Source organism: Macaca fascicularis, chromosome 5 (genome assembly GCF_037993035.2).
Source record: "Macaca fascicularis isolate 582-1 chromosome 5, T2T-MFA8v1.1".
In the NCBI taxonomy this organism is placed as follows: Eukaryota; Metazoa; Chordata; class Mammalia; order Primates; family Cercopithecidae; genus Macaca; species Macaca fascicularis.
The window spans coordinates 35,417,314-35,440,983 of NC_088379.1; the positions used below are offsets into that span (position 1 = coordinate 35,417,314).

Here is a 23,670-nt window from a genome sequence, read left to right on the forward strand (position 1 = left end):
GCTGCAATGTGAAGTAATGACACCTACCACTGCAGTGTTTAATTGTGTCAGCAGTTAAGAATTTCTTCACCACCAGGTAAGCAGAGCCAGGTTCAGCTAATGAACTCCACCGAAGCACTTGCTCCAGTACATTTTCCTTGTAGTGAAGAGGACGCTCTGTAAAAAATAAATTCCAAATCAAATGGAAAATATATGAAGATAATGATTTTTTTATAATTACAAATTTTAAAAAATCCCTTTGAAAAGATCTGTAGGCACCATTATACACAATCATATCTTATGTTATACAGTAATAGCACTATGACTACACAAAAGATACCCTAAGACCTAGAAAATTATTAAGCATATAATAACATTTACTATATAAATTAATAATGCAGGAATACCTATTTGTTACTCAACTGTTTTTAAAAATCAGAAGTACTTTTCTTTTGATAAAAAAACTCAGAATTCTACCCTTTGTACAATAAATTCTACACCTTGTAAAATACTTTATTATTATTATTATTATTTTGAGACAGGGTTTCACTCTGTCACCTAGGTTGGAGTGCAGTGGTGCAATCATAGCTCACTGTAGCCTCAAACTTCTGATCTCAGGCTACCCTCCCACCTCTGCCTCCCAAAGTGGTGGGATAAACAGGCATGAACCACCAACTCAATCCTCTATCCTCTTTTTTAGATAGCATACTGGTTTGTTTAGGGAAACCTTCTTATTTTTATATGCAATTAAATGGTTTTAAAAATCCATTAAACAATATTGTCCATTACTAAATAATAACTTAATCATAATCCTTTGTTTATCCCAACAAGATCAAACTCCTAATTTTGATCAATACTAGTGAATACCTCATAGCTAATATTTTCATAATCAATATAAAATTATAAAATGTAACTTCTATAGAAAACATTAAAATAATTTACAAAATAGTACTGAATAGTCTATATTTCACTATTAGTGGAAATACCAAAAACATTATGTGTCAATATTATATATTAACTATTGACATAATAGGCCAATTAGCAAGAAATTACATGACATCTTCAATATATTTCTCTGAAGAACATTCATCCATATACGTTTTGATTTAGGCAATCATAATTTTAAATGCAGCATATATTCTTAGCATAGAGTTAAAAAGAACCAGTTTTAGAATTACAATCAAAGCCTCACAGAAAAGTTTGTACTGATCAAAATATGTCAATCAGTTAATAAAATGTAGCAACAGAAGCATATGGGAAATTCAAACCTTTTCTCAGTACACTGAAAATAGCATAATTGAAATAATAAGAAAAGAAGCTCTGACATGAAGATGTCAGTGCTGCTTTCCTAGTGTTGTAGCCATGTAAAAGTCAATTCAACTCTTTCAAACCATCCAAAATACAAAGCACACAGCACTTGAGCTTTTTGCTTTTGTTTAATGAGGCTAAAGACAAACAGGAAAGAGCATATCAAAAGCATCATACTTGTATGATCCATCATAATGTAATTGATAATAAAATCACAAGTTTACATAAATATATCGCATCCTCCCTAATACTGGTTTCCCTTGCTACGAACATATCATATCAGAAGTCATCAACAATTCCTAGTTCCAGATAAGAAAATACATTATCTGCTTCCAATGTAAATTACCAGATGCTTGCTTCCTATCCAGTAAAGAGAAAGCCAGTTCTGCATTCTGTGCTTATTGGAGCAAGCTAACTCATTATAATAATGGCAAAAATAAAGAAGGAAAGAAAAAATCCACTAGGCCATACATCCTGAAGACAAATACACATCTTGTTTCCTATTATATATCCCCTATTCACAGCATAGTATTGAGTATATAATAAATGCTCAATAAATATTTGACAAATAAATTATCTCATTTTCTTTTATGGCCCATAAATTAAAAAAAAAATCATATTAACAGAAAGACTCACAGACAAAATGAGTCCTCATAAAGCCAGATATAATATTTTGTGCTATATCAGTATTACTTTTCTTCAAATAATTTTCTAAAAGATTTGGCAAAGATCATAACTGCCCACAATTTGCCAAAGTTATAATTCAGTTGTTAACTAAGTTGGTTGTCTTCAAATTGAAGTTAGATGTATTTGAAGGTAAAACTAATTATAAAATAAGCACTCCCTTTATGTCTGGCTTTACATAATTTTTGAGTCTACTACTTGAAAGCTTTGAGATACTTTTGATCCCAATAACGGTTGCCATTTATGGAATAACAATTATGTATCAGGCATTATATATGCTGGATGCTTTAAATCAGTTACCACTTTCAAACTTCACAATCACACTCTTCACTAGATATTATTATTCATATTTTACATGTAAAGAAACCTAAGAATCACAAAGGTTTTAGCCCCTTGCCTCGAGTCACATAGGTGGTTAAGGTGAGGAACAGAGATGTGCAACCCAAATCTATCTGACTTTAAAGCCCCAGATCTTAACTACTATAGTTAATTTTATTCTGGACACATATGTAAGCCTTCCCATGATGGTTTTCTCACATGTAATTTGAGGAAAAACTAAGATTTTCTTGGGTAACATATGCAAAGTGAAAAACACTGTCTGCCCTATGTACATAATCAGAAGATAACAGCAGTTTATGTGTTAGTCAGAAGAGCTAGAAAGAATCCTAATAAAAAATAAACAGATCTTCCACATCATAGTAGGTATGAGGAAGAAACAAGACCATCTTTTTCTGATATTACCACATAAAAAGTAACTGCTTTGCAAACTTGGATCTCTCAGTGAAGCCTATTTAAATGAGGCCCCTCAGTGGTTAAATTTCTTTCAAGATGTGAAAAACCCAGAGGATAAAGGGGTCTACACTGGCAGATGATGGGATCGGATTTAAGGTAAAGCATTAAAATAATAGCATATTTTGGATGACTGGCTCTTACGGAAGAGAATCTAACTCGGCTTAATGTATATTTCATACCAATGTAATATAAAATCAAAACGTCAAAAATATCAAAATGTTTTAAATGGTTGTAATGTATTTTCCCACGAATCTGACTGCCATATAAACAAAAAAAGATGACTGTGCTGTCTTAGTCAGAACTTCCTGAAAAGTTGTGCACCATCTCACCAATGACAGTAATGCTGAAATATCATTTAAGTGAAAACAAAAGGCTTATAGCAATCTGAATTAGTAGCTGCCATATCTACGGAGATTCCATTCACAGGTTTAAGAATCTATTTTCTTTTTTTTTTTTTTTTTTTTTTTTTTGAGACGGAGTCTCGCTCTGTCGCCCAGGCTGGAGTGCAGTGGCCAGATCTCAGCTCACTGCAAGCTCCGCCTCCCGGGTTTACGGCATTCTCCTGCCTCAGCCTCCCGAGTAGCTGGGACAACAGGCGCCCGCCACCTCGCCCGGCTAGTTTTTTGTATTTTTTTTAGTAGAGACGGGGTTTCACCATGTTAGCCAGGATGGTCTCGATCTCCTGACCTCGTGATCCACCGGTCTCGGCCTCCCAAAGTGCTGGGATTACAGGCTTGAGCCACCGCGCCCGGCCAAGAATCTATTTTCATCATCTTCAGGCATATAGGAGTTTCCCAGCATTTACATGCTAATAATGTATACGTTCTCTTTATTTTTATATTTTAATTAGGGTATTAATTTTTAATGAGTACAATAGATTATCTCAGGACAGTAAAGGGAAGATTACCGAACATTTATTATACAAAGGAAACACCGGATATAGAGAATTCCTGCTTTAAAATATAAAGATACTTAAAATCTAGCCCTCTGGCTTACATATTTATAAATTTATATATTCATTCATTTTTTTTTTTTTTTTACTGCATTACTTGGAGGATTTATGTTTACATTATAAAACATACCAATTGCCTGGCTGACATTCTTATCGACTACAACCTTCTTACTACCTATGTCTTTACTTTTACCTCCTTCTCATATTTCACTTTATCTTCCCTGCATGTTACTAGTAATAAAGCCTTCAACATTTCAGGTCAGGTGGTACACACATGTTCAACTGGCTTCAGAAAACCCACATAACCACAGGCCCTTTTGTTGTTCTTCTACCATTAGCCCTCTGAAAGTATTTCTCTTCCTGCAATTTCTACTTGCACAGTTGACCAAACATTAAGACCATGCCAAATTTGAATTCTTAACTCTAAGTATATTTTTTCTAGGTGTACATGACACATTTCTTAGTTTATACATTGACACATTCACAAATCAAAACTTGATGTCTCCTAGTTTTTTAGATATCTTCGTAAAGACAACTTTATTCTAATTAGAAGTAAAAATAGGAAAAAATCCAATTCAATCTTAGCATTTTATATACTAATTATCACATTCAAGTTTATAATTAGTCATTTTGAGGGTAAACATCCCTTGATCGCTCAAGATAAAATTTCAAAACAATGTTTCCTGGTATAATGCAACCCCTCTTCTAGCTATATATAATTCCTTCCTATCCTCATCCACGAGCTTGCTCCTCTTAGGATGACCAGTAGCCAGAGAGATACAGAGCTGCAATGGCACATGGATATGCTTTAATGTACTCAAACTCTGAGAGGGCAAGGGAGGTAGGAAGGGGATGCTTACCCCTAAATCCACAATTCAGTATTCTGCTATCAAACTTTTAAAAAGCAACAAATATAAGCATGTAGGAGACAATCATCTGTCCAAGCACTAAACAGGGCCTTGAGATCTCTTCATGGTTCCTAATCTACAGGCAGAGATCTCTGTCTATGTGCCTCCCACATTTGGATGCATCTATACCAGGAGTCACAACCCATATCACTCAGGTCCAGAATGCATCTACTTTTTTGCCCTACTTCAGTTGAAAAGAGTTTTGTGGAGTGTGATCCACATCAACTGCACTATGAGAAGTAGTCAAAAATATAAAGCCTAAAATATGTGGTAAATGCGCTAAAAAAAGTATAGTATAGGGCAGAACCAGGTATATACACATTACTATTCTAGAAATCATAGAGTACACAGCATTATAGATTTCTAAACAAGTGATCCGAAAGAAATCAGTGTGAACAACATGAAGGAAGAGACATTTTACTTACACTGTGAAGGGTGAATATGCAATGAGGAAATAATAAAAGGGTTTTACATGGTGAAACAATGTAAACCAATTTGTAATGTGGAAAGATACTTCTGGCAATAATGTCGACAGTTAACCTTATGCACAAATATAATAAAGCTGGTAACTGAGTGACCCATTCTTTAAAATTAAACAAAGATGAAAAATAAAAACTTTGTCACTCTTGTACCACAGAGTCATAGAAAATCATGCCTCACTTATTCAATAGATTTTATGGCTACTATATAATAGGCACTAGGGTAGACATTAGAGATTAAAAAAAAACAAAACAAAACAGAATTGCTCCTACTTTCCAAGGAGCCCCCATCAAAAGAGACAAGTACAAATCAAAGTGATAAGTACTATAAAGAGAAATGCGACAAAGTACAAATGAAACTTTTAGTCTAGGTTTTAAATGAGGTAGTAGTGTGAGCCAGATGGAGGAAGAACAAAGGTATATTTGGGAAACATCATTTCATATTTGTTAGCCAAGCACAAAAAAATAGAAGAGATTATCTAATAATCATAATCATAATCATAGGTAACATGAAAAAAGATGGCAAAGGAGGTTGCAGCAAGGAAAACCCAATGTTTAGAAGTCAGAATAAGGAGAATCTAAAAAAGAGGTAAAATGATCAGAAAATCATGAAGAGAATCCAGGCAGTATGGAAAACAGAGTGAAGATCATCAAATAAAATGGGAATAGTCATTAACAATAAATGCCATAGAAGGTTAGGTAAAGCGAACCCAGATGTGAATCTGGGGACTTGACAGTTGGGGGTCATAGGAGTCATCTGCCAGAGTATTTCTGTGCACGAGGAGGATTGAGACCAATTGAGGGAGACACTGTGAAGTGACATCAAAGTACCACAGTCATCAGATCTTGGCAATGTATATTTTAAAATAACATTGAAATATTTTAAATTTTAAAGAATTGTGCACAATCATAATACAGGAATAAAAACATAAAGACCAAGTACTGACAATCCCATTTCATTTTAACACTGATTGGAATACTCCTAATAACACACTATGGGGTATTTTAAATATTGTATTTTAATTTTTATGCTGAGCTTGAGGGTGGCAAGATTTTTCTTTTGGCAGTTTGGCAGCTGTCCTCCAAAGTGTCCCAAGACCTTAGTAGGTAGCAGCTAGACAGATGGTGAAGGTACAAAGACATTCTGTGTCTTATGTTTTTTTCTGGAGGTCTTTGAAACCACAGGGTATTATTAAAATGTTAAGCTTATTCAGCACTTGACTGTTGGGGTAGTCAAGGTGCTTTAAATGCTCCCTTTATCCCTAGGCATCTTGGAGATGAAAGAACAAAATATTTGACCCACTAAAGACAGAAAAAGGAAAAAGACAAAAATGAAGCTTCTGCTGCTCTTAAAATTACTTTATAGAATAATAAACATATTTTAAATCAACATTCTTTGTTTCTGTTAATAGTGTTCTTGTTAAATAATAGTAACTCACACTACTCAGAATATTGTACCAAATCAAATCGCTTGTCCTTATAAACAAAGGTCTTCTTTCCTGAGGCACTAAAAGAGATACCTAAAGTCTTGCACTGTATTTTTACAGTCAATAAGGTAATATAATTATTTTGATAAGTAAAATCATAAAAAGTCTACCTCAAACATATATTAACACATGCACTAAGGTAAAAAAAATCGTAACAAGATGTTAAGACATAAAATGTTTATAAAGTCTTGACCTAAACAGTGGTTTTTTATAGTATAAATAATTTTAAGAATCCCTCGCATAAAAATCACTTACCTAGCTCTTCATTTTCAATGACTTCAAATGTGGCCCAAATATCACCTTTTGTAGGAATAATATTTTTTATTGCTAATATATCATTAGTTAATTCTTCTGCTTCCATCACAGGAGATATCTGTAAGAGAAGTAATATTTCTTCTAAAAATGTGTTAGACACAGAAGTAGCCTTATGCTAGGCCAATAATATTCCCCATCCACCATTTAGTGATATCCTGAATTTATTGGTTAAAACCAGCTTCCAAAATCCCATAGAGAAAACAGCATGTTTAGATCTTTTCCATAAAATGTACCTAAGTACGAAAAGAAAATACAATATAGACATGATATATTTTTAATCACTTACTGAGCAATTAGACCACTCAGAAGGAAAGAATGTACCCAATGACATGAGGAATGATCTTCACCAGACAATGAATCCAACAGTGGTCTAAATGTAAAACTTTTTACTCGTCAGTTCTATAATTAAGAGTGTAGAGTAACTTGGTTTATTCAGCCTAGATTCTAAATTATACACAGTCGGTGGTTATCAGTCATGCCAAAAAGCTCCAGGGTCTTGGAGGTCCGTGGTGTGCCCTGCCATGCCAAGTGACAGATGGTGGGATACCAAAGTATGCTGGAACCAGGATTCCAGGATGGATACCAGAGTCTGCAGTGCCAGCCTGGGGGTTGGCTCTACCGAAGTCCCAAAGCCTGAGTCCACTGTACAAGCACATCACCTCTTCGGGGACTTTTGGAATTTTTTATTTGCTGCTTCTTGTTTTTGCTTATGCCAATCTTAAGTCCATGCTGGCCAAAAGCAAAATGGCTTTCTTCAATTCAAATTTAGTTATAATGATGTTTTAAGCATGATAATACTGCAGTTGCAACTTGGTTTGCCCATTTTCAGTAAAAGGACGTCCCTACTAAAAGTTCCTTAGAAATGTATTTGTTTCCATTTCTCCTGCCCATAATTGCTCATAAGCATACTGCACATACATAAATAACAAAAAACCTATTTCACTGCAGGTAACTCACAAAGTCTACCTTTTGTATTTTATGAAATTTAGTGCTTTTTTGGAATATAATTATACAATGAAGTTCACTATTTTCTATTTAGAAAAGCCCAAAGAAATAGAAACTTAAAAGAAAAAAAAATTTATTGTAGCATCTAGGAATAATAGAGAACATCAAGCAGTATGGAAGAGATGAATCATTTCAGTGATGCTGTTAATCTGCATGAATGTACAATATTTTTAAGGCTAGCCCTTTCTTAAAAAAATAATAAATTATTGAGAAATCCACTTGTGAAACAGGAAGCAGGAAGCACCTTGGTCTGAAACAGGAAGACCAGAACTCTATTCCTTGCATCAAGAGAGACCAAAAGCTCCTCTTTAGTAACACCTAAAACTCCACACTTGGGAAATTATTACTCTACAGAATATACAGATCAGTATACTGAACATCCAGTCGGGATTATGGTTTGTATTCAGGTTTGTATTCTGGCCTTAGTATTCTTACTTCCCAGTTTCCATTCTTATAAACTTGGAACATCACCTGCTTCATCTACCTCCATGCATTTAGGTAATAATTAGCAGAGATAAATGTAACTAAAGGGTTTTGCAGAATCGTAAGCATTAAAACCTATATAATTGGTTTTAAATAGTTTCTGTTATTTTCTAAAAAGTATTTGGGGTTACTATAGGTGAAACTGGCAAGTCTTTTATCTAAACACACCAGATAACATAAGAACTTGGCTCAATTATAACTTCTGTTGTGACTTTAGAAAATAAAATTAAAATGTACTACTAAAGAGCCTGTGTATAGATTTAAGCCATGTGTTTTGAATACCTCCTCTAGCATTAGTGATTAACTTGTGCTAATTGATCTTTACTAGCTCCTCACATCTCTTATGATCAGCATTATGCATTCAGCATAAGAAATATGACATGGCCAATGAGTGGCAAGGCAAATGCTTCGTAAAGACAAAGCCTATAATTACAGTGTTAATATTTCAGCTTCATGTACCAAGTAATGTACTTAATTGGTATATAGTCACAATTCATAATCATTAGAAACACAAAACTTAAAATCAAAATATATTTAACTTAAGTCCAAATATATCTAATGTTGTGACTCTGTTTAATCCTGGACTTTAAAAATGATAAGTAGCTAAAGCTAAATTTCTGTTACATGGCAGAATGTCTATTGTTCATACAAATAAATCAGTCTTACCAAATAGCAACCTGAAATATCAGTTACTATCTGTAAGGCAGACAAATTACTAAATATAGTGGCATGAGAAAGATCTATTTTAAATTCATCACAAATGATTAGTACTCTCAAGGAATAAAAGAGTTATCCAAATAAATGTCCCAGAGTTATATTCAAATAAATTGGAAGACTGGATGCTAAAGTATAGAAAACAAGGGTGAGGGAGTATTATTAATAGTAACAGCTCTAGTAGTAATAGTTATTTATTAAACACATGCTCAGCAATGTGCTAAGGGTTTTACATGCATTATCTTACAGAGTCCTCACATCAATGCTATGATGTAATACTGTGATTTTTTCTCATTCTACAGGTGAGAACACTGAGGCCTAGAGCAAATAATTTGTGTAATGTCAGGAAGCTAGGAAGGGGAAGAGCAAGTATTTAAGCTCGGGGTATTTTCCAGAACCTGAAGAAAATCTTAACACGTAATCCAAAGCACATAAGATGTTCTCTTTCCAAATGATTAAAATACAGAATTCCTGGGGGATATCAGTATAAAAAGTCTATGTTGGCAGTCGTTTGAACTGGAGAAGTAACATAAAATATAATAATGGAAAATTCAAAATATGTAAAATAATGCTAACATTTGTGACTTCCAACAGTCCTCTTTACAGCCGCCTTTAGAACTTACCCGAATTATAATACTACAGTCAGGTTCCTTCCTTTCTACATATACTTCAATTAACAAATCTCCAGCCTGGGAAACCTAGAAAAGGGCAGAGGTAGAAACAACACAGGTAAATATGTTGTAAAAACACACATTTGAAACTGAAGACAGTTATAAAGCCCCAGGCATATTTTTGAATATTTTATAACAATGAAACAAGCTCAATTCCGCCGTTCGCAAGCATGATGTGCCCATTTCCAGACATGGTTAAGGACAAGGCATTTACACAAATGTTATAATCAGTAACAACAATCACAATGATTTTCTTTTTTATCTCTTACTCAGGAGCTTAGTGCTCTCAAACACCCTTACATTCTTCCTAAAATAATGAATCCAGCTACAATGGAAATATACTGGCCACGACAACAGAAGTCGTAGGAGCCATCAGCATGTACGTTAACAGGATAAACAAAATGAGGGGTGAAAACAAACCACATGTAATTTTGCTTCAAGCTGTAATGTGTGCATGATACCAATATTTAAAAGGCAAAATATGGCTTGCTACATTTTTAAAGAGAAGATATGCCTGAAAATTGAACTTTGAGAATAAACTATGTCAGAGCTATATTAAAACTACAAATAACATAAATTTAGAAATGAAAATAAAAGTGAGGTCATTCATGGAATATGGTAGACAATAAAAAGAAGTTTTTAATTATCTTTGGCCAAGAATTAAGTACTAATTTAGGTCATCATTATATCCCAAAAGACAGACTAAGTGAAGAAGATGCAAGCCTGAAAATAAAAGGCCTTAGGATATCATATCATAACTATGTAGATTAACCATATAGGAGGTTAACAAAGAACCAAATTAATCTATGAAAAATATTTTGAGTAACTTTTTTCAGAAGTTCCCTTAAGTTATGTAACCAATTAGAAACAATATCACCTGATTTAAATAAAAAAGATCATAATCAAGAAATAATTCTCAAATTAAATTTGCCTCAGCATAAAATCTAATGAGTAAACTTTGAGAAAAACATTAAAGGTGAACTTTGAAAAAGTTCCTTAATTTTTCTGGCATTACAGGCTTAGAAAAGCTTATTTCCAGTTTTTCCTCCTGACTTACAATGCTACAGATACATTCCAGTAAGGAAAACATACAGTTGACAATTTTGCTTTTCACTATGTTTGCATAAACAGCTCTCCAGGAAGGACACATTTTAAAACTTAAAAAGCAAATACAAAGAACTTATAGAGTGAAATAAAAAAGAAGAATAGGTAAGAAATTCAAACAGGGGTAAGACAAAGAGACTGAATGTCAGAAAAAAATACTCCAGAAGACAGTTTTAAATGAATTAGAGGAAAATTTTAAGTAAAAAAAAAAACCAGATTTTCCCAGACTCTTTTACTTATCATTTCCAAATACTGTATTTCTTGTTTTTACTTACTTATACAGACTGAATTGAAAGCATTCAAAACTTATTTCTTTATTATACTGTAAATATAAAAGATAAAAAACGCAAAAAGATACTCAAACCTTTTAAATAACAATGTAGATAGTATGGTCAGGGGTTACCTCTCAGCCTCACACAATCCTTTATTTCATGACTAAAGTCTTCCTCTCTGCTTCCCAAAAAAGTGAGAATTTAAGATAATTGATAATGAGCTAGATTTTTTAAGGTTAAAGCTAACTCCTTTGGAACCTGCATAATTACTCTGGGTCAAAATGGAGAAAATAATTCATTAATATCATAGTATTAGTACTGATCTAAGCCTTCCTCTATTTTTTTTTTTTTTTTTTTTGTATGGAATGACAGCTTCAATGACTCCTCTAGTTAGCTGTGGATATTTCAGGACTGAGGAGACTTTAGTTTCTAGCAAAAAAGCATTTGCCTCATTATCTATCTGTAAACAGAGCTCATTTGATCCATTTCTATCATTTATATTGGTACCCTGAATCCACTCTTAACTCCTAGTTACTAGAAGATGACTAATGATCAGCCTTAAGAAATTCCAGTGAATATTCAACAAACAAGCATAGTGCAACCGGAACACAAAAATCCAGTACAATGTGATTGAGGAAAACAGGACAGGATGTAGAAAAGTCAACTTAGGACAAAAATTAGAATGTGTTACAAAGATCACATTAGACGCATTCCATTAATACAATCATCTGAAAGCATGCAAAGCAAAAGCATATAAGAAATAATTTATAATTTCATAATAACAAAAAAGAATCACTAGGCTGTCTGAATTTTCAATTTACTCTAAGTATTTCTTTGGCTTTAAATGCTTCCTTTGAAATCCATTAGCATTTTCAGTCATGGTTTTTATACACAAAAGTTGATCTTACAAAGAAAACCTTGAGAGGTAAATTAAAACTGACTTTCCCTCTACTTTTAAAATTTTACATTAGCATATTTTGCATGTATGTATCAGGTTGCAGAATAACACAACCAATTTACTTAATTGTTGTTTTTTTCACCCATTACTTTTACTTTGCTTAAATTAGGAACTTGAAAATACACACAGCAAATATCTTTACTTACAATGGAAGTTTCTGTTTTGTTTAATTCTTTAGAGAGCTAACTATTACTACTCACTTGGGTGTCTTTCCACTTGGTAATAAAGCTATTTTCTATGTCCATTTGTTTGACTTGATCTTCTTTAACCTGTTTAAAATATAATTCGGGACATTCTAATAATGTAGAATACGAAGAGTGATGACACTCATCCTCATGTAATCTTCAGGAATTTAAATACCAACAACTTAAAAATAAATGAGAATGGCCATCGGAATCAGTATGAGCCCACATAGCTAGGTTGGAAATAAAATAAACAAGATAGAGTATCCTAAAGTTCAAAATATTTTATGATGACACTGCTTCAGGCTGCAATTGCATTGATGGAAGTTCTATTTCTTAGGAAACTTAAGCGAAGGCTCTGATGACTGGTTTAAGTTTATGCAGGTTGAGAAACAAAGCTCATTTATCAAACTGAAATGTTCATTAAGTGCTTATTAAATTTCCATCATTTAGGTAAAGTTTAACATAACTATGAAGATAACCATTTTATTAATGGAAAACTACAAATACAGAAAATAGAGACAGCATGTAAAGCCATACATCATATTTTTCTAAATCTTTATTTTCTCAGCATCAGATTATTGCGAAGAAGTTGCTATTGATCAAAAAACAGTGGACACATATAGAAAGAAGTAAAGAGGAGATCAAAGAGCAAAGACAATCCCACAATCTGGTGTCTATTCCTATGTGAATTAAGATACAGACTGTGATATTTTGTTTTATTAAAATAGCTCCTTTTTCTTGTCTTATGATAAGTGATTATAATAAGAATGTAAGAACTCTACAATGGTAACTGATTACACTAACCCTCTTGACGTCATGTGGTATAGCCATACTTCCAGAAAAGAAGTGGACTCATAAACACCATTTAAGGGAATGTTCAAAAGGTTAAATGACAAAATGGAGATGCTAGAACTAGTTATATAATAGAACTGGACCTTTCGCCCAAATCCACCAATTTGAATCCTGGGCTTATTTCCTCTAATTTTACTTATTTGAACCAAGACATCATTCCTATTCCAACAGCTTTCTGATGAAACATGAAAATATTAACTTTATAAAATGGAAAATTAAAAAGTCAATTAAACCAGATTACTTAGTAAAATGCATAGAACAATAATATTTTAGAATGTGCTTTTTTTCCCCAATTGGTGACACAAGTAAAAGAAAAAACCAAAGTGCTTTCAACTGCAGAATTTAAGAGTCTGGTATTTATTAATGAATTGTTCAATGTATAACTTTATACCTCTAAGTAGATATAACTCATACACATGAAGAAAAAGAAAACACAAGCAAAAAATCCTGTAGATAGAAATATTCTGTCCAACAGACATCAGATGGTAAAAAGTTTTAAATGCAACCAAATTTAAATAATGACTATAGCTTAAAAGCTACTTATGCCTATTTTTTTTAAAATGACTATTCCTTATTTTACATATTTCTAAATATGAATAAAGATCTGAGTAATAACACCCTAAAACATATATATATATATATATATATATGTTGGCAAACAGTGACATTATAACCATTTTAACAAGGGCAGGATACAAAATATTTACCTCAAATATTTCTACATAATTATTAATTAGGTCCTCAATTACATTCACTTCTTCACTAGTTTGTCCTTCCGTTTGAAACAAACAGGATGAAAAGACCAAGGCCAAATTATGGGCATTCATGTGATTGATTTCTGAGCATTTCTGAACCCTGTTAGAGAAAAGCATAGTTCATTATGATACACTTCTATTTGGAAATTTCATAGAACAGGAAGCCAGTTTATCAATTTTTAAGCACATCAATATTGAAATTCTCTGATATAAAAGATACAGTAGTGACTTAAAAACACATGGTTCTTTCTTCCAAGTAGCTTATAATCTAGTTAAGAACATGAGAAAAAGTACTATTAAATGGATTAGTAAAAGTTACAAAGTCATACTTAATTGTGGATTTAGAGAAAGGGCTGACCATATCCAAACAATTGCAAACTATAAAACAACCTGTGGCCAAAGCATAGAAATATGCTTGCTGAATGGTGTAAAATGGTTTGTGGGGCTGCAGCATAGGAGGAGGAAATGGGGTAGGAGGTATGCAGAAAACAGGCAAAAAAGGTAGGTTATTAGGCATATAATTGACAGTTCCAAATTCCAGTTGCAAAGCTGGGCTAAATGCTAAATGCTTCCAGTTCCCGTTAGTGCAAATCAAATGAGAAAGAATATTTGGGCACACGTGTCCATACAGTTATTCAAAATAAATGATCACAAAGTAGACTATTTTAAAATGCCATTACATTTTTTCCCCATGACACAAGTTTAACTATGTAACAAACCTACACACTGTACCCATGAATTTAAAAGTTTACAAAAAAACCCAAAACAACTCCCTGAAGCATCATCCCCAAGAAAGGGAAAGTAACATTGCTAAAAATGTAACAGATGAGAACTGTAAGTGGCACACTCCCTCAAATGAACATAGTAACTCCATCAAATGAATGTAGTTAAGACTAAGCTGGACATTCCCATCTATGAAGAACACAGATTCAGGTAGCTACAAGAAAAGGTGAATAAACATGATAGCAATATACATGATAATGTAGGGAATTCATAATAAAATACCAAACTGCATAGCAGAGATGGTGCAACGGCAATCATCACATGTGATTTATAAGGTGCAAAAGGGGCTGGAATTTAATAGAAGAGGATGTAATAATTGTGAACATCCCTCTCAAAACAATGTCTACGCTTTCACACTACACTTAATTGTAAACATCTGGAAAATTCATCTGCATGTCTGTCTCTGTTACTAGAATCTAAGTATCTCACAGTCAGAAACTCTTTAATCCCATTGTGAATGGAATTTAGTGGATATTACTGATGGCAGAAATGGTCTTTTAGCTAGGGTAGGGATTGAATTAAATGCTAAATCAACTTGTCCTCATCCAAATTTTCCTCTCAATCTTTTAAGGACATTATCTTTAAGGACATTCCTGTATTTCTTGAGACTTCCTTCTGTAATATCATCCCCTTTGGCACTTTTCACTTCTCTTGTCTTTAGTTTAAGCGGCTGCCTTAGTTTCTGGGACAAAATAGGTATAATATAGTGTTTCCTTTTCTTCCTTTACTTCTCTGCTCCGAGGTGTTAACATTTCCAATGTTCCATATTCAGCTTGACCAGTCCCTTCTCCTCCGGGTCTTCTCATCAGAAACTCAACAAAACTGTTTCCTAGTTAGCTTATCTGCCTCTATGCTACATCTTCCCTACCAATCCCATCATAGGGATTATTATCCTAAAACATTTGATCAGTTACTTTTATCACTTAAAGGATAAAATTCAAATGTTTTTGCATGACCTACAAAGTCTTCCACAACTTCCTGCCAGCCAACTATAACCCTCTCATCTCCTAGTACTCCTATGTCCCAGACATTATCCTTCACTCATTTCTCATACTCTTCTTTCACGCCCAGTTCATATGTCTCTTTAAATCTGAAGACCGATGCATCCCCCGGACCACAACGCGCAATGAATCGTTCAATTTATCCTCTATAATTCCATGCTGCATGCTAACATTCTCTATATTAAAGTTTGTCTCAACGTCTCATAGGCATAGAGATAGGACTATATAATGTAGACTATATTTGTATGAAGCAGTAAGAAAATCAGTTTTACAATAATGGAGCTGATATAAATGAGAAGTAGTGGTTGGGAAAGAAAAGAACAAGAGGAAAGAACACAAATTGTGAAAGATTTCTAAAGGGACACTGCAAATAAGGTACTTTTAGCAAAATCCAGCTTTACAGAAATTTATTCAAGCGAGTATTTCATCCATTCAGCGAGCGACAATATATTCTTTAATCAAAATTTATATTTATTTAAGTTTTTGTAATAATTCTTGCTAAGATTAAAAAAAAAAAAACAGTTTTAACTTAAAAGGTTATTTTCAAATGTCCTCATCCTTCAGACCTCATTTGTAAAGGCACCATTATATTCCTTATAGCTTTCCAAATGCAAGGAGACTTTCATGCCTTGACATAGAAAATTGTTTTTGATTTTTAAAATTTCCTCATTGTATCAATAGCCTGATACCAAAATATAAAGGTCAGTTAAGATATAAACTGATAATAAAGAAATGTCCGCCATGAGAAAATACTGTCCTCACAGACAGATCCTTGTTACAAAATTCTGGTCCTTGCACATCGTTCATTCTCCAGCTTCCAAACCAATTGAGTTTTAAAATTCTTGCTTATGCATCAGATGCCTTTGAGGATACTGTATATGATCAGTTCTGATTAAGAAATTACTAGCACTATTTATCTGTAAATGTGACTTAATTACAGAAAGACAGACTAACATGAGCTCTTATGATATGTAGAAAGATTCACAATCACATAAGAAATAGTGACTTATTGAGTGCTGTGTTTGAAATGTCTAGAAAAGTTCATTCATCTACCCACCTATACAGGTGTTCAATGATAGCTGCTAGTGTTGCTCGGTTGACCCCTGGAAGAGAACGTATAAATGCTCCATATTTTTTAATTCTTTCCTTGTCATCTTGCGCATCTGGAGGGGGAAAAAAAACAATTTTGAGGCCTAAACTAATTATCAATGTTATGAATTCGTCTATCAGCAGTACTGTAAAATAGTCACAAACAAACGCATTTTAATAAGTGATACAATCAAGTTTCAGTAGACAATTGTTCGAAGTTCTAAAGTAATTTTCTATCAATCTGGAAAAGTATTTATTTACATAACATTCCAGCACTATGTGCTCCAGTTCTTATAATTTATAATTGAAAACAAATAACTTTTAAAATACAAGATTAGGAGGGATTGTATTTTTTTATCTTCTACTTTATGGAATACTGAACTTTAACTTAATGGGAATACATTCAATTAACTATTCAAACTGGAGTACAAACTGAAGAATTAAGCCAAAAGTATTTTAACTCTGGCTAAGGAAATGTTTTATCAATTGTATTTGAAAATGACATTTCTGATTTTTGTTTCTCACGAAATTATAAAAATATTTCCAAAGCTATGAACCATCCTGGAACTATGAACTATACAGCACCCCTTCGATCCAGGTAAAGTGTACTTTCAAATCTTTTGAAAAGGTGAGACTACAATGGAAGAAGTCAAGCCCAGTCCTTAATAACTACAATCTGGATTTAGAGGATGACAGACCTCCTGCTTTTGTCATGAACAGAAATTTGTTGGTTCATGGAGAGGAGGATGAAAAGGAATTACCCTCCACTCACCTAACTCCAAGAAGGCAAATATCTGGAGAAACTAGAGACAGGAACCCCCCCCAAAATCTAGACTCTCTGTAGAGGACATGCACTGACAGTTTAGCCTATACCACCTGACAGTGGAAATAGATCATTCTTCAAATAAATCACTTGTGCTGACTTGATAACTCAAGGAGACCACACTTATTATTTCCTCTCAACTCGCAACTATCTTTGGATACAAGATTATTTTATTTCTTGCTTAGCCTTACCTCTTCTGTTCACAGAAAATCAGCAGCACACTAATGTTGTCTTAAAAGTACAAAGTCACTTGTAAAGGACATTAGGATCCCTGGCTAGGTAAGAAACTCGGTATGACACAGTTTTCAAGTGCACTCCTATTCAAAATTGCAAGTGATATCTCTTTTGTCCTGATTTAGACTGTACATGAGATCAATAACCATACACATGAGTATCCTGAATTAAGTGCACTAGTAGATGACTCTCTATAAGAAAGAGGAGGAAACACCCAAATTACATTCAAAGACATTACTGGAAATTAATTATGTATAATTCTCAGTATAATCTCAACATTTATCCTCATGTTATCTAGTTTCTAACTGTAGGATAAATTGCATTTATTCCTTAAAATTTAACACTACTATGCTTAAAACAAAAAGTCATGCTAGTACACATATTTTCACACATCTTATAAAATAGATATTTTCAAAATAAAGCTAAATAAATTGAAAGTAAAACTCAGGAAAGATTTCAGGCCATATAGAAAATACAATGAGCAATTCAACTAGACACAGAATTTAACAGTGTTCCTAGAACAGATCATATGTCGTATAAATATAGGTGGTACATGGCTATAAGGCATTCTCTACCTCAAGTACACAGTGCGTCAAAAGAGTTTTATGAATTCACTCAGAGGGTACTGGTTTATTCTTTTCAGGTCCAACATGGCCACTATTGAAGGGTCTGGCCGAACTATATTGTTTGCAAAAGCAAAGGAGTTAAAGGTTACTTGACCCAGTATTCAAAGCCTTCTCCAAATAAATTCTCAAAGAATTCACAGGCAAGGCAAAGGTGAACACATTCTTTTCGTACACACTCTGACCCCTGCTGACTGCCTCGTTCTGGTAGACTGACAGCAGTGAAGACTTGTTTGTCACTCAGTTTGACAACTTTAGCAAATGTGTATTTGTCACCTGTTGTTGTTGTTTTTAAAGAGGCAGCGTCTCAGCTCTGTCACCCAGGCTGGAATACAGTGGCACCACCACAACTCACTGAAGCCTGGAATTCCTGGGCTCCTGTGATCCTCCCACCTCAGTCCTCAGAATAGCTGAGACTACAGGAGCACATCACCATGCCTGAGTTAACGCTTTTTTTTTTTTTTTTTTTTTTTTTTGCAGACACAAGGTCTCACTATGTCGTCCAGGCTGGTCTCGAACTCCTGGCCTCAAGCTATTCTCCTGCCTTGGCCTCCCCAAATGCTGGGATTATAGTCGTGAGCCACCATGCCCAGCCTTGCCATGTACTACTGATAACCAATTTTATAATAAAGACAAATTATAAGTCTTTATGAAGTAGAGATACTCTAAACAGCTTCACACATTTCAATAAAACTTTCTTAAAACAAAAATGAGGGTTGCAGGGTAACTGAGATTAAAGCAATGTATTTATCTCTGCATTTTATATCTTAGAAAATTATATAATCAAGTATTCTTGGTATTACAGTGAACCCTACTGATTTGAGAAACAGAAGGCAAATGAAAGACTTCTGACAGGTAGTTGTATCATGAGAAACTTTATTTTCGTTATAATGCTACTCTTCCTGACACTAACTAGGGTCATTCTTGGGATAATTTTCAAACTGTGCGTGTTTTGTGACATCATTTCAAAAATATCTTTAAATATATCAATTGTTTTAGATCAAACAAATACTTTCAATGAGGAAAATTACTTCTCATTAGAGGAATGCCATGTGACCAGATTCAAAAGCCATTTTCCAAATCTTGAAACAGATTAAATATATACGAGACAAACATATTATAATTATAGACTAATTCAAAAGTAAGTTTTAAAACCTAGAACAATGGAGGACTGAAAATTATCATTTGGAAAATATTATAGATATATGAGAAATGGTTATGGCGTATTAATAAAAATAAAAATGTTATATACATAAATTACAAAAGTAGAGAAAAGGACTATAATATGGATAAACAAAAGCATCTTTATTAAAAAGGTGGAATTAAAGGCAATATTTACATTTAAGTCTTTGTTATTGTAATGTTTCAATAAAAGGACTTGTTTACAGGCTTTACTGAAATTAATTTGACCCACGAGGGATTTAATCAACTCCTTTCCTGGGTCATCTCTTAATTAGCTTCTCTTACAGTGTATAACAAAATTCTATTTCATTAGATGGAATCTAGGATAAATGAAGCAACAGTTAAAAACTGTTATACACTATCTTGCAAAATGAATCATATAGTAAATGCTTCATTTTATTTTTGATGGGAAATTAGTAGCACACATGGACTTGAGTATAACATTCCAAAGTTAAAGCAAAGTATGAACTAAGAAATCGACTGAAAACCAAGTATATACCAAATGATTGAGCAAATATTTTTAATTTCTCTTGAGATAGACTGAAACAGCTATTGATATTTATACAATTTCTGTTCTAAGCCATTATGTACATTTTTTCTTTCAATTAAAATTTCAACTAATCAAAAAAGTCTAAGTATTAAAAGGCAAGCATGTATTATGGTCTGTATAATATATATACACACACACACATATCTATATATATATATATCTGTATAAATGTTACCTAAAGCAGAGATCCAGTATGGGTAGAGCTCCTTGGTAAGCAGTGCATCATCAATGTCAGAGAGAAAACTTTTCAACACACCCGTCACATCTTCAAGCTGATGTTTTCCAGCCCTCAATTTAAAGCTTCTTGCATCCTTTTTGAAACTCTCCAGGAGTTCACTTATATGCAAAGGATCACCATTCTTCTGATAGATATATTTACATCCTAAACCTTTGTTAAAAATATTATATTTTTAAAGTCTAAATACAAAAGCCAGTTTGATATTTTAAAAATGAAACAAATGTTTGTGTTGAGATGATGAGTAAGATGATGAAATCATTACACAACAGATGATATAAACATGCATGAGCAGGAAAGGCTTCTTATCCCTCATTTTAGTATTTAAAATGTAAACCTAATGAGCAAATCATCGCAGACTCAGCTTTTAGCAAGCTCCTGATCAGTCCTTCCTCCAGCTCTCCATAGTACCTTTTTCAAATGTTCTTTTACTTAAAGTGCCCTGTCTTCACTTAGTCTCCCAGCAAACAACTTACTTCCATTTCTCACTGACAAAAGTGAGCCTCTCTGGTATAAATGTCATCACCCTCCTGCCCCGATATTGTATATTAATTTCTGAATGCTCCCATCTTCACCTTATTTCCTGTGGAGATTTGGGTTACCTCTTTTTCATGGTTACTGATTCATGAAGTGCTCCATACCAAATAAAAGGGGCAGTGGTTAGGAGGAAGAGTGATGATAACAATGACAATAATTCAAACTCCAAAAGCATCCCTTGCCTCCTCCCAGGCTTCTTCTCCCTGTTCCTTTCACAACCAGGCTGAATTTCCTATATTTATTCCTTCTACCATCTCACAAGCCTGTTAATCCTTTGACCACACAATCTTGCATCTCTGCCCAATCCCCATTCTGTTGGGGTCACCCTTCATCAAGAATATTAACAACGTTCTTTTTTTCTGGATGCTTTTCAGTTTTTATCTAGGGAGAACTCCTTGCAGCATTTGACATTCTGAATGAAACCGTGTAAATTCTTTTAACCCCATAACTTTCATGACATCATGATTTCATATCTCTTTTTTTCTCCCTTCCCTCTGATTGCTCTCTCAGTCTTCTAACTTTTTCTGCTCATCTAATACTTAGTGGTCATCCCAGGGATCCTTCCTCAATTCTCTTCTCTTCCTGCCCACTGGGTGAGAACCCATCCAACCTCATCACTTCTACATAAATATTTTAACTCAGGTTTTAATTTCCATGATTTTATACATACACATATATATACACACACCATTACATATACATGCAACATATACACATACACCCATACATCTTATGGCAAATAAAAATAACCCAAAGGAATTAATTCTCTTGCCCTGTTTACTACCTCACTTTCCACCCCCACCATGTTCTTTATCTTGTTCCTCTCTACCTCAATATATGGCATTGCCTTCTTCCTAGCCCTTTACAAGTCGGAGTATTTATTTCTCAATCAGCACATTAAAAACAAAAAAATGCAGTACTGCATCACATAGATTCTTCATCATGATCTCACTCTCACAACTGTCCTCTCCTTTCCATCCCATATGCTATTATTTGTGCACTGAGTTCTTACTACATTGTCACAACTCCTTGCCCATATTTTTACGCAGCCCTCTGTGTGTCTCAACAATGATAAAACAGCATGATCTAAAATTCAGTTCTGTATGTGTTACCAACAAGCTTAAAAATCCGAATACTGCCCTCTTGCTGCCTATGAGGCAAAGTTTGAGGATTTTAGTTTGTATATTAAACCTTACCTGACTTGGTCTAACCTGTTGCCTTTTATATTGATTGACTCCTTCTCCTTACACTAAGCTCTGACCACATTTAATACCACAAAGCTCCCAGCACAAAATTTGTGACTCTATACCTTGGCACACACTTTTTCTCCTCCTAGAATCCCTATCCTCTTCTCCTAACTAGCTCCCATTTTCTCTTAGGGCTCATGGTAAGCACTGTGCTTTACCTATGAAGCTCTCTGATACCACGCCTTCTCTGGGTGAAATTTACCCCTACACCATGGACACCGGAAGCACCCCCTGAACCTCCTTACTAGAGAATTTTAACACTGACTTGTAACTGCTCATGTATTTGTCTCTTATTCATAAATCTGCAAACTTCTAGAAGGCAAAAATGATGTCTTATTTTCTGTGACATATCTCTGTGTATATCCAGCAGTTACACAGTGCCTAGAACTACTCTGCAGGTATTCAATAAATGACTGCGTAATGCAAGAATAAGCAAGTTCTACAAAAATCAATACTGACAAGGCGTTTGAGATAATATATCCCTGGCTGAATGAATTTCTAATAGCTGGCACTCAAGTAAGTTAACTGAAAAATAATTTGAACATAATGTTGTTTATATAATTGAAATAATTTTCCCCAAGAACTAGTGTAATTTACTTTTTAAAAATTAAAGCCCTAAAAGTCATCCTATGAACTCAGTCAAGTTCAAACTTTGACACAATGACACAATGAGCACAGAAAATTGGTCTTGAGATTTCAACCCACAGCTCAGGAGGTTCAAAATAATTGCTACCATGAAACCATCTGCATCCTATAATCACTGGGTATTTTCTAAGTTCCTGCCAAATCTTTCTTCTATACATGCTGGTAGCACTGAGGTTTCCCCAATGTTCTGAATATAAATATATATATATATATATATATATGAGACATAAACATACTACATAGCAGGAAGCTTCTTGCTGTAGTGCCCAATATGTGATTATTTATATACTTTCAGTAGATATATAATACAAACACAATTTTATATATAATTACATATAATATAAAAATATATGATACTTACATTTATATTATACATATGTTATATGACTATATGTATGTGTATATATGAATATATGTATGTACACATATGTGTGTATATATTTAAGTGTGTGTGTATATATCTATTTATATAAACACAATCCTTCATTGGCTTTATTATTCTAACATGCAAGTGAAGGCATCTTGTAATAGATGTATAAAGTTGTTATAATATATGAGTTTTAGTTGAAAAAAATCTAATGCTGAATTATTTTAAACCCAAATAAACACAAGGAAAATTCTGATTTCCCTAGAAAAACATTAAATTGCCTACATCAGAGCTAGTCAAGGTATTTTAATTATTTCTTGCTTAAGAAAGGCCTTATGCCATTATGAAACTAACATGTTGTGAAGATTCCCAATGAGGTTATGCTGTTAAAACATAACATATATGTGATTCATGTGTATCTGCAAAATGTACACTAACACTGAATGGCTGT

General features: G+C 33.7%; 1 protein-coding gene across 14 annotated transcripts in view; it reads right to left on the reverse strand.

Moving 5' to 3' along the window:
* ARAP2 (ArfGAP with RhoGAP domain, ankyrin repeat and PH domain 2) overlaps positions 1-23,670 on the reverse strand; it is a 180,301-nt gene that overhangs the window by 40,565 nt on the left and 116,066 nt on the right. For 6 of the 14 annotated variants that reach the window (XR_012434769.1, XM_015450233.3, XM_065544853.1 and 3 more), the window contains 7 exons: positions 20,364-20,576; positions 16,745-16,850; positions 13,856-14,003; positions 12,312-12,380; positions 9,730-9,804; positions 6,845-6,962; positions 28-156 (listed from right to left, as the gene is read on the reverse strand). Coding sequence is in view for 11 of the 14 variants with exons in the window: in XM_015450233.3 (XP_015305719.3) it covers positions 28-156; positions 6,845-6,962; positions 9,730-9,804; positions 12,312-12,380; positions 13,856-14,003; positions 16,745-16,850; positions 20,364-20,576 (858 nt within the window). In the remaining 3 variants the exon portion in view is untranslated. Of the gene's footprint in view, positions 1-27; positions 157-6,844; positions 6,963-9,729; positions 9,805-11,493; positions 11,882-12,311; positions 12,381-13,855; positions 14,004-16,744; positions 16,851-17,826; positions 18,025-20,363; positions 20,577-23,670 lie in introns of those variants that run through there. The other 8 variants (XM_074039512.1, XM_065544855.1, XM_074039514.1 and 5 more) reach the window with 5 other exon arrangements.